This window comes from Oxyura jamaicensis, chromosome 12, assembly GCF_011077185.1.
Source record: "Oxyura jamaicensis isolate SHBP4307 breed ruddy duck chromosome 12, BPBGC_Ojam_1.0, whole genome shotgun sequence".
NCBI classification, from domain to species: Eukaryota; Metazoa; Chordata; class Aves; order Anseriformes; family Anatidae; genus Oxyura; species Oxyura jamaicensis.
In genome coordinates, this window is record NC_048904.1 from 21,720,472 (window position 1) to 21,733,177 (window position 12,706).

General features: G+C 41.2%; 1 protein-coding gene across 6 annotated transcripts in view; it reads right to left on the bottom strand.

Annotated features, from left to right (window-relative positions):
* Positions 1-12,706, bottom strand: part of TMCC1 (transmembrane and coiled-coil domain family 1) — a 145,789-nt gene that overhangs the window by 80,350 nt on the left and 52,733 nt on the right. For 5 of the 6 annotated variants that reach the window (XM_035338013.1, XM_035338028.1, XM_035338011.1 and 2 more), the window contains 2 exons: positions 10,947-11,192; positions 91-147 (listed from right to left, as the gene is read on the bottom strand). Coding sequence is in view for 1 of the 6 variants with exons in the window: in XM_035338028.1 (XP_035193919.1) it covers positions 91-96 (6 nt within the window). In the remaining 5 variants the exon portion in view is untranslated. Of the gene's footprint in view, positions 1-90; positions 148-10,946; positions 11,193-12,706 lie in introns of those variants that run through there. The other variant, XM_035338015.1, reaches the window with a different exon arrangement.

The following is a 12,706-nucleotide window of genomic DNA, read 5'->3' on the forward strand; positions in this document are numbered from 1 at the left end:
TCACAACAGCAGTAGAAAACAAAGCAGTTAAAAAGAAGAAACTGGCAAAAACAGCATTAGATAACTATGAATATATAAACTAATACTTGCCTCCATCACTTGCCCTTTAGCATGGCTGACATACAGCAGTCCCTCCACTGAACAAAACTGCAAAAAGAAATTGGATATGAGATGCAATTCTTGGAAATGGGAGTAAAGATGTACACAAACAATAAAGTGAGCATGATTCCAACTTCTGGATATTTTTTAAATGCAAGTGCCTCTGGAAGCCAGGCTACTTTAAATTCTTTCAAGTAACTATGGGATACAAATATAACTTAAGTTAAAACCAAATTTTACAGGATAATCAAGAAGTTCTTGTGAAGGAACATTTTCTCTTGGGATTTATGGCCATCTGGATGTACTGGAGGCACAGCTAGATTTCAGGGTTGAGCCTCCAAGGTCAGGCTGGTCTGTACCAATTTTATTTTCTCCTCCTGTTCAGTCATTCAAGTGTTCTGGGCACAGGTCAAACAGGTTGCTCTTGTTTACCTCCAGTTCACCTAGCAGGACAGGAGAATTGTGAGTGCTTTGAAACACGAGTGCCTTTCAGCTCACTTGACAAGGAAGCTTGCGTAAGCACCTCTGTGACCCTGGCTGAGCTGCCAACTGTGCTCAATAGCAATCTCTGCCAGCAGGCAAGAGAACAACCAGTGTCCACCACAGCAGTAACACCCACGCAGCACCATTCCCTAAGGACAGGCAACTGACACAAGGCCATGCTGCTTGGATGAGCCAAGCCCCCCGTACACAGAGGTGCGGTAAAGGGCCCAGTCACCACCTCAACGCAGAACGAGCACAGAAGGATTCCAAAGTCTGAGTTCCACCTGGGCAAAGCATACCACTCCCAAGGACACCATCCTGGCTTTGCTGTCCTTTCCTAGAGAAGGGGACAAAATATTCCAAGAGCATTTTGACAATCTGTTTAAGATTCCCATGACGAGCCCAAGGTAAGGACAGACATTTGTTAGAGGAATACAACAGAGGATGACAACAGCTGGGAACAGATGTGCTGCCTGCATTTCTCTCGACGGACTCCTGGGAGAGCTGCAATACTCTAAAACAGCTAAATCGCTCCGATTTTCCAAAGGCAGTTACTCAACTAGTTAGTGAAAACTGATGGGTCTGTCTGGGGTGGGACTGGCATCCTTGGTACTCTCATAAACCCGCCAAAAGGTTAAGTGCGGTATTTGATCTTTTTTGTGTGTGAAGGAATATTTACCTATAGGCAAACAAAATACAATTCACTTACAGCTAACCACTAAAACATGTTGGTGCCTTCTATGAAGGCTCTATTTTCAGTAGTGATCTAGAGATAAGCCGTGGAAACAGGTAGTTACCGGACACCTTAACTGTTAAACTTTTATGTACACCATGTTATTTGAGCTTTTTTGAGAACAAGCCAAGAATTGTGACTGAAGCTTTAGTCACCTACAGAGATTGAATTTGGCAACTGGTTAGAGCTTCCAAAAGGAAAAGCCTTGATCATAAGGAAGCCAACCACAATCAGTCTCTTCTGGGCAGTTTTAGCAAAGCTGAGAGCATTAGAAGGTCATGGTGAAACACCATCTTTCCAACAGAGATCAAATTCCCTGTGCTGCAGGGCACAGAAGCACAGGATAACAAACTGTTGTTCTCCAAACTGCATCTATTCTTTAACACAGGACTTTGAATTTTAGGGCTCTTATTTATGTGCATTATCATATATTACAGAACAAATACGAAACAAGCTTCAGAATACATCAGTACTTAGCAGAATACTACAAGACTGCACAACTGGAAGATTTTGACTGTTTTATTACATATTGGATTCTCACCTCTAGAAAGACTGCAGAGAAAGAAAATGTTAACAATAAACACTGAAGTAGTATGCTAGAATGAGACAAGTGATGAAAGCAAATATGAAGAACTAATAAAAAAAGATGGAGGGAAGACAAATGAAACCATTTTGTTGAACGAGATCTTGACATAGAAGTTACATTTCTATAATAGTTTCTGTAGAAAGCTAAGTACAGCAGGCTATTGTTAACATACAAGGTACCACTACCATAATTTTGTAGGCATTCAACTTTTTTTTTTTTTAAATATAAGTTTTAATATTTTTTTTTACTTTTAAGTACTGTAAGAGCTTCCAACAGTTCGGTCTTCATAGACATGCCCTACAGCACTATGGGTTACTTCTAAGAAAAAAAATGAACTTTGAAATCGGCATTGAAACATCTCAGAGCTAACTTGTTTGCAATTGGAGTACTTGTTACAGATACAAACAGTATAGAACCATAGAAATCGGAAAAGAAAAATTGTTTTCAATAAAAGAAAAAAGATTCTGCCCTCTAATATCTACTATTTGTGCAATATTTAAACATCCCTAATCCTTAACATTAATGTTCCGGTACAATTACCTAAGGAACTCTCACATTTGTTTTCTTCTATAAACAAGTCAGGTTAGTAACTCATCACAAAGTTGTAGGCCACAGTTAACAAGGATCTTATGTAGAAAATGATTACTGTTTCTCCTATTTAGCAAATCAGAAATACTTTTGTTTCTTCTGAGGAAGAATGACTTTTAGGAAGAAAAAAAAAAAGCTGAATTTGAGAAATCCCAGGTTGTTTTGAGAAACTCATCCTGAAATGGATTCTGTATCAAGTCAAACAATTTACCAAGAAAGCCTAGAGGAGCAATGGTCACATACTAGAAAACTACGTATCATGGGAACCCTGGCAACAGCAACAAGCAGCAGCACAAATAAGGATGGAAAGCTCTGGGTGTTCACAAGTAATCCCATCAAAACGAGGAACTCAGGAGAAACCGGAAAGGGTGTAATCTTCAAGGGACTGAGGTTTGGAGAACATTCAAAGGGGAAGATGACAGAGTAAATAATTTGACCCAGAACAACAACTGAATAGTAGTAGCATGACTACCCAATATCAGGAGAAATTTTTTCTTCCATTTTTACCCAAACTCTACACTCTTAGTTTAAAAAAAATATTGTCATATTATAGTATCTAAATGAATAAATAAAACTGAAGAAGTAATTAAATATAATAGCTGAGATGGCAGATATCAGAAAAGAAGTTTAAAAGTGCCCCAAAACAACACAATTTTTCATTGAAAGAATATCAACAGTTTTCTAGACAGAATTCATCCTTCCCCTCCAAAATTAATGCAAGAAAAGTCTTAATTGAATTCTAGTGAAGCTCCAAAAAACCCAAGGGACAACAGCTATACCATTGCCCCACACCTCGCCATAACCCTGACAATGAAGGTGCAGGAAAATAAATGGAGTATGGCTGAAAGAACAAATTAAAAGACAAAAATGGGATGATTCAAACTAAACAGTGGAGCTGGGAGATGAGGAAAAAATTGCTTGGAGTACATGCAATGTGAACTGAACCTCTGTTTAAGCTCTGCACCTAGGAATTTAGAAAAGGGCAACAGCCCAAAGCCAGCTACGCTGCTAGACACAGTAAGGAGTGGCAGGCAGCATGCCCCGAGACATTCAGTGGATTAATCCACAGTACTTTGGGTAAGGTGCCTACGCCATTAAACAGAGTGAGACAGGAGGTACTAGATGGAGAGAAACTGCCACTTTAATAGGAACAAGGGACACACGGCAGAGCAAGAAACCTATAGCCTGTTTTTTAAGCCAACTGTACAGCGCTACAGAGCAAAAAGTAGTAGGTACAGAGCAAAAAACAGTAGGATAGACGTAGGTTTTACTGATTTCTGCCTAAATATTTCCCTAAAACCTCCAACCTTTTCCCAACATTATCCAGATGTCAAGATGCCATCTCTGCTATCCTTGCTCTCCCTTCTCATACCACAGATGCAACAGGAACACACATCATAGGTCAATCTGGCTTCATCAGTTTTGTTACGAAAACTTCAGCAAGTCAGTCTCTGAGCCCAGTATTTTCCAGTATGCAAAATTATGTTATTCCATAATGGTCAGACTGTGGGGCAACGTTACTGCTTCTGCAGTTTAGCAGAGTTTGTTGTTCTTCCTTCTTAGAAAGCACTGGCTTTCTTTAAAGCACCCTGATGAAATTCTTTGCTATATAAATTATTGATAGGTTTATATTGTTCACCTGCTGTGGTAATGTATGTATTTGCCCTTGGAATGCTCCTACATTGTATTGCAGTACTATTACTTCCCTAGTTTTCTGATGAAAAAGCAAAACACATCGGTCAAGTGGCTTATGGTTACCTAAGACCGTTGGAGCATAGAACCAACAAGCTTTATACTTAGAAGGGGCAATGCCACACCTACACCATCTCTCACTGCTGCCACCTTCTGACTTGCTTATGGGCAGGTGGTGGTTAGTACTACATCTGGAGCCTCCCACAACCACTTTAAAAATAACCTTTCTGGCAAAGGCAACACACAGGTTATTTTCCACTGGATTAATACCTCAAGAAAGCTAAATCAAGGTTAAAGAAAGATTTAACTAGATACTTGCAGCTTTAAGAACTGTTTGTCAAAACACACCATAGTTCATTATTTGAAGAGAATGTTTTAATCAGTTTTTACTGTTGCAGGGATATATAGCAGCACAGAAATTTTCTAATTTCAGTGCAATGGAGCCAATCGTTTCACCACTGTGGCTGAGAACAGCTATGGAAGTATTTCCTTCATAGTCAGAAGCCTATATTGAGTGCTGCACTCAGTAGTAGAACAATGGAAAGAGCCTACCTTCAAATACCAAATTAATTACACACGTACAAAGGTGAACAGGAATAAGTCAGTTCCTTTTACCTTACTTCTCTTTAAAGAAAACATTCATTGAAACAGATTTTACTCCTTGAAGCATTTCATTTTTTTTTTTTTCTGTGGCCAGTTGCACTCCTAATATCCACTTTGGCTATTAACATTTGCATTATCTGGATCAGATTTTTCAGCCTCCCAAAAAATATATTACTAGGCCATGCCAAACATTTTGTCAGTACTTCTTCAGGAGAGAAAAGAGCGGGGGTAGAGAGAAAGCTCAAAGTTGCTCTTACTCTCATTGCCTGTCTTTCAGGAGATGCTGCTGCTTTCAATGTGTCAAAGCTGACTCAAATGTCAGGAACAAGTAAATCACAAAGACTGGAAATACACGTACTTTCATTCCAATTCCCAATAGAAGATAAAAGGTTACACTACAGCTATTTTGGGCATTACAGAGAGGAATAAGCATACTAGTCAAACAGATGGTGTCTCATTTTAACTCCTAGCAGATTCATATGCATCAATACCAGCACAGAGGCTGGCCAGATTTAAGACCTCCAGTACTAAAAAGAAAGCTTTATTCCAAACCTGAAGTTATAAGAGGGTTAACACATGTTAAATTAGCAGGCTTGTGAAGAAAGATATCACCTACCACCAACCCACGCTGTGTGATTTTAACATGTGCTTTTATCCCTGAATTTCGGAAAGCATCACATTTACTTTGACTTGTGAAAGAAGAAAGTACAACTAACCTGGCACAGAGTAGTAAAATACTCCCCGCGATGACTCAAAAACAGTATTCATTCTCTGATCTTTCAGCAGTGTTGACTTGACTTACTGGTATTAAAAGACAGATCAAAAGAAATTTTCACTTGGCTCAGCAAAATCATGTTTTTCTATTGATTCAGCTGCTTTTAGTATCATACTTATGAAAGCTTCCCAGTGACATATAGCATCAAATGAGCTAAAAAGTAGAAACTTAGACTTTAAATAGTTTACGAAGACTAACTCAACCATATTGGAACCCAAAATGGGAAAAAGTCTTCTAATCCAGAACACTGGTAACCATCTCTGTACCTTCACCCCAGAGCTTCAGCATGTCTGCTCTGAACAGTGTACCTTATCCACTCTCCACAAAGCTGGAGTCAAAAGAAGCAATATCCATCTCGTATGTGATAGTTGCCTTCACGCTGTTGAGAAAGATACCCAAAAAGCTTTACTCTGTCTAAAGACCGTTGTCATTTTGCTTGCTGCAAAACCTGGCAGCTTATTGCATTAGTATTACTTAAAGTGAGACACAAAACAGGCAGGACAAAAATTCTGATCAGAGGGTAACAGGATTCATTAATAAACCACTGGCTTATGCTGCTTTACCACTTCCAAACTTTCATATGCATGATACAACAGTTTCATCCCTTCTCTTCAGAAAGCAATTTTCCTTCCTGACTTTTTTTTTCCAAGTGAACTGGTCTGGGAAGCTTTTAATTAAGTGCAAATCTTAAAAACTTTATTAATGTAACTGTAATGGCCTTTATCTGGAGCTGCTTTTTTTAAACATCTTTTCTTCTCCAATTAAATATAAGTCCCTCCCTGCAGTGCTACAAAGATGTCCAGTTGTGCTCATTAAACACTGCCCAGACTCCCTCAGACAACATTTGACAGACTGGGAGAACCTAGCAGAAAGACTACCCTATCTACGCCTCCTTACCTACACTCATTCCTAAGAAGCCGCTACCAGATGCTGACAGGAATAGGGTACAAGCGTAACGTATTTTTAACCTGACTCATTATAGCCAGTTTTGTAAATCTCAGTTAGCTCAAGCACAGTCCGAGACAAGGAACACTGAGTATGTATGTGCCCTACCAGGCAGAAATAGTGGCAAACTATTTCTACTAAACTATGACTACTCAATTCCCTAACTCTGTTCTTTAAAGTGATCTAAACTTCAAATATAAAACTAGGTTAGGAACCAGAGTATGGGGGACTAGGAAAAAACGTAGCTTGGGAACAATTCCTTAACTCATTTTAGCAGCAACCAAAAACCATACCTGACTATAATGGAATTTGTTGGAGTTTCTGTTTACATGAACATTTAAAGGCTTACTTGGGCAAACAACCTAGAGAATACACACAGCACGCTGAGAAGAGTACAGGGAGCCTGTTTGCAGCAGAGGAGGTCTGAAAGTAGCAGATATCGGAACATGCCATGAAAATGGACACACTCCCAGCAAGTGACAGACACCATAAGAAAAGAACCCTGAATAGGTATGTTTCTTTACAGTACTAGTGGAGTTCCTAAACCCAGCAGAGTATTTAGAACTGGCATCTTCTGGGCTGCCAGGGCTACATCTGAACGAACCCTAAAAATTAATGGATGCCTTTAAGTGTTTCCCTGGGAGCATCATCTGCAACACACACACACATTTTGCTTTTTCAGAAAGATGTTTCCTCAGATTGCCTCAGCTACACTAGACTCCTCTTAGAGATGAGAGCTTGGGACACTCATAAAGGAGTTAAACCAACACTAAAACAAAAACTAGTTTGTTTTTCTTCCCACAAGCTGGAATTAACACCTGAAGCATTTAAATGACTTTGTCAAACCAGAAACAAAATTTAACACCCAGTTACTCTTCCAGAACAAACCTTCTGAAACCCAACACCCACAGCACAAGTGTGAGAAGTATGAAAACTGTCCTGCAGACCAGAAAGCTGCAGTTTGTCACAGCCTTTCCACCCCCATCACACTGCAACAAGCCCTCGCTGCTGTGCCATAGCATCATTCTACAGACCAAGCAGCCTGACTTCTCACAGGTATTCACTGCAAACTAACCAAGCTGCTGCTCCAGAAGACTCACATGGTCTTCCACAGCAAAGGGGGGGAAAAAAAAAAAGAGCTAATTAACATCCATTGAGCCATACCAACCTGGGCTTTCCCTTAGCAAAAACACAGTTATGTTTTGCTTTTGAGACCTATTTGTGTTGACCTTGCACTTGGTATAAGCACGAACACACCCATTTGTCAGGTCTGCACAGTGAGCTGTGGCTCCCATGCCCCAGCACTGGTGTGGATAGGTTCAGCTAGAAACCCAGTTCACTGCCCCAGCATTAAGGAGCTAAAACCGGACACAGTGCTCAGGTGCAGCATGAACAGCATGTGAGTACGAACAGGAAAGCAGAAGACTGGAGCTAGAGGTTATCCCAGCTGAAACCCTACGTTGTAAAGGATCACAATGGCCACACACCCTGAAATTTCCATCAAAAATGCTTTCATGTTACTGAGTCAGTCAACTACTCTTGGCCTGAATCAGGTAAGTTCAGCTATAACAGACCCTGAATAAAAGTGTTCCCCCCCCCCATTTCTCCAATTTTAATCATTATTCAGCCTCAGACTTAGTGCAATGTACTCTGTCACTGCTCCTTACCAACAGGACAAGTGATATTACTTCTCAGTGCTATTACCCACTGAAGCATAAGATGCTTATTCAGCTCCCTCCCACAGGCAGTGATTTACAGACACGAAGCCTCTATGGGTCTGCTACTTCTACTGATCCCAGAAAAGACTACAGTCTTTCTGCTCCACACCAACATACCCAGAGACCATAAAAAACACATTTATTTGCTAACAGGACAATTGCCATGGCAACTAACTTCCAGGAGAATCACAGTCAAGTCCAGTACAAAAAAAACAGGCCTATAAAGAATTTATTAAGGGAGACCAATCAGCACACGCAAATCTGAGAAATATGTAAGTTTGCTAGATTTCTTTCTGAAGAAACTACAAGAGGAGGTGTCTGCAAAATTCTCATCACAACCCATCATGCAAGTTGAACCGGTGACACTACCACCTGTCTCAACATCTCAGTGTCCTTTAGCATTTTTTTGGTCCCCTTTAAGGGTAGTTTTAGAGCAACATTTCTCTAGTGTACAAATTCACATTTCAGACCATTTATTTATGCCAAAAGAAAAAATTATTTTATACTCAAATTAATTGCCATTCTACACATTAACATTCACTATTAGTCATATGAAATTGAATAATGAAAATACAGTTATTGCAAATAAAACGATGATTTTCATGAAATTGAGTGTGTTACAAAGGTAGATCAATCTCATCTTACAGACAAGGAAACAAAAGTAACTTGATTAGGGATGTGCCAAACAGAATCTATGTTATTTCACCAATATTCAGAGAGAGACTAAAAATTGTTCATTTAAATATTTTTCACAGAACAACAGCATTTTTGGGCAACGTGCATCAATTTTAACTGATGGAATTATAAAGACCATAGCTTATTTATACATTATTAAAATGGCACCTAGTTTAAAGAATACAAAACAAATCCCTAATCCAAGTCCCTGCTATACTATCTAAAACACACACTGAGATACAGACAGCTCTGCAAAATACTTCACTAGTGTGTTTCTCCAGTTTTCACGAAACCAGCTCACAGGAAACAGAAACACTTTTCTGCCAATGGTATTTTAGTATAGTACCATAGCCAAATAACAATGCCCAGGCTAGACTGAGGAACCCCTCTCAAGTTTCTTGCAATAAATTCTGCCCACATATAATGGAGAAATTTAAAAAGCTACCACCCGTAGATCCTAACTCTGCTTGCAGGGAAACAACAGGAGGGATAACTGCAGCCACGAGAAGGGTCCCCTTCTCAACAACAGCACACCACTGTCAGCCCTATTTTATGCAGTCCACTTTGTGTTCCTGTTACAGGAACAGTAACATTGCACCATTAAGGCAGGCAGTTTAAGTCAGCTTCCTCCTGTACCATCTCCGCTTCAGTCAATGGAGCTCATGAATGAAAGCTCTTAAGAAAAGCTTGTCTGCTGAAGACACATTGTGCAGCTGCGGAGCATGCCAGAGCACTCAGTCAAGTATCTACTTTCAGCACATTAGTTTTCATTAAAAAAAAGACTAACGAATAGTCTAGTCTTCTATAAAACTGAGATGTTTGTCTGACTTTCACTGTAATCTGTAATTAACTGATAGACTGCCATGGCCCATAAATATTAGCATGAACACCTACATCCCACAGGAAAGACATTTCCAAGTAGTTTATGAAAGAGCAGATAGTATCAATGCACACTAACCTCTTTCAAGCCCACACAGAAGAGATTAGCTGACCTCCTCATTCACATTGAATTCTAAAGCTGGAAATTACAGCTAAAAGCCTTAAGATAAAATACAGCTGAGCAAACTGGCAAATGTTCTGCAATTCTTAAACAGGAAAGTTTCTCCATCTCCATTACCTGGGTGTGACGAAGCTGTACAGCCACAGAGTGAAGTCCCAGCTTTGCTTGCTTGTACATTACAGGCAGATTGCTCTGAGACTGTTGCTGTAAATTGCTACCCCCCAGCCTCACAAGTAGGTATTTCAAATCTCCGAATACTCTGCCGTGTATTACAAGCTAATTAAGGAAGTTACACAGAGCAAAAGATTATTGTGTTGTGACTGTGCACAGGAAGGCAAGCAAGCCCTGCTTCACTTCTAGTCTTCTCCAGAGACGCTTTCCAATTCAAGGCAGCTATCTTAAAACTTGATCTGAATGCTTTCTCTTTACCTAACCAGAGAAATCACCAATGTCTCCCAAGTGCATTTCAGTGACTATTTAATGTTTGTCAAATGCTCAGAAGAAGAAATCTACAGAGCTTCAGTGCATCTGAGAACTGAACAGTTAAGCAATGAAGGCTCAGGTCATACACCACAAGCAGATTGTGCTTCTGAAAGGCACCTTTCAAGGATTCCTATGGCAGGTTCAAACAATGTCAACTGCCATACAATGTCTGCTGGATATGCTGGTGCTTGCATGGTCTCACTATACATGTGTGTACTCCATTGATCTACACTGTTATTCATAGAAGCTTTAGCAATCTCAATCAAGAAGACGTACACCTAGAGTTATCTGCCCCCTCTAATCAGATGGTCTTTTCTTTCCACGTCTTCCCACCTTGACTCCATCCTTCTCCAGTGTACGAGAATAAACATAGTTTACCAAAAGCCAACAGGGAGCCCAAGTTCCAAGAACTTGTATTCTGTTCAGATATCATACTTTAAAAGGCTTTGTTACTTCTCACTCTTGGGCAGACTGAGTAAAGTTTCGTTCCCCAAACACATTTATTCCCGACTCCAATAGCATACTTTGATTATTCATTTGTTATAAGATATAGTAAGCATACATACCTCGAAATTGCTCAGACTCACTCGTCTCTTTGCATAGATATGCTCACAGTTGTAATCCAAATGTCTTCAATAAAGATCTGTTTTCAAAAATACTTTGAAATATAAATTCCACAGGAAATAGGAAATTCAGAGGAGGGAGGGAGATATGATTTGTTGGCTTTACATTTGCAGACAGCTGCATTCAGTAGTGCAGGTCATTTTCAGAGTAAATCTTGGCATCAAAACTTCTTTGTAGAGGAGAAGGACCTGTTAAAATTAACAAGCATAGTAAGAAAACCCACCAACATCTGATCAGCAACAGAACAGCACCACAGATCCACAGTCTCCTCCAGAGAGGGGAATCAACTCTTACTTGAAAGACTGTGTTTCTACTTGCTTTGACATGTTTAGTATCAGAGTCCAGTTAAGTGGTAGGTCTAACAGATGCTGTCAGAAAATAAACTTTCTGAAGCCAGCACTCATACTGACACCAGAGCTGGAAATGGGTAACATTTCTGAAGGAAAAATAAAACGTAGCTAGTAGTATATCTGAGTTAGATGCTGATTTTAGTTAGTGGATTGTTAGTTCCAATCAAATAAAACGTGAGGGATCTCAAAGCATGACAAAGAGCTTTTTTTTTTTTTTTTTTTTAAAAAAGCAATTTTCACATAGTACATGCTGGTGGGAAAAATAATAACAAAAAAAATCAAACAGCAAAACACTTCAAAAAAATGGCACAAAAGCCTTACATCCCCATTTCTTTTTCTTCGGCAAAATCTAGACAAAGTAGATCTTCCTCCATCTACAAGTTGCTTCCATATACTGAAATACTTCTAGATGGCTTGACAAGATTTATCTTGGATCTGAAGCAGACGCAGGTGGATACAATGCTCCAGCAAACTAGCCTATTTGGCCCAGGTACACTGCGGGACTATGGCAGTCACAGAACAGTGGAAGTCCTGCAAGCTGAAGGGCCCTGTTGCCCACCAACACAGGAGAGAAGAGCTCCCCAGCACGGAGAGGAACAGCCCCCCAGGCTACAACACCCGGCTTCCTTCAGCTTCCTTCACCTCCTCGCGTTTCCAAGTGCATCCCAGACATGCATTGTCCTATCGACTAAACGCAAAGCCACCCACCAATCTTGCTGAGGACAGAACCAGCAACAGGGACAGCACAACTGCCCCACGAACGGGTAGGACTGTAGTGCACCGGCCCAGGCTCACAGCATTACCACCTCACTGCTCACACTTGTGGCCTGGATGTGCCTTACGAAGGGGTCCCAGCCTGCAGAGACACTTCGTTTGAGGTGACGGTCCCTGACAGAGAGGTCGTTGCATCGCTCCCCTCGACGCCTCCGCTGGGACCTTCAGCTCACAGCTTTACACCTCCTGTCCCCCTAGGGGCCTCCCTCGCCCTTCCTGCAGGGACAGGGATGCTGCCACACGGGCTCTGGTTATTTCTTACGAACGCACACCAGGTACCTCTGTTAATGGTGCCAGCTTCAGTGCCAGGCCTCACGTCCCCGCGTGCCTTCTAGGCGCTGACGCTGCATCTCTACCCGCGAAGCTCCCTGCTTTGAAGGCCCGCCCCTGGGAGCCCCCTCTGAGAAAGACAGCGTGCGGGCTCGTCTATGCACCGGCCTAGCGAAACCGACCCCGGACTCCCCGCCACGGGCAGCTGGCGGAGCCGGGCGGGATGAGGCCAGCTGGGCGTCGCTGACTCGCTCGAACAAAGGAGCGGCGCACCCGCGGGCAGCCAGGAGCCCCAGCTGCCCTTGCCC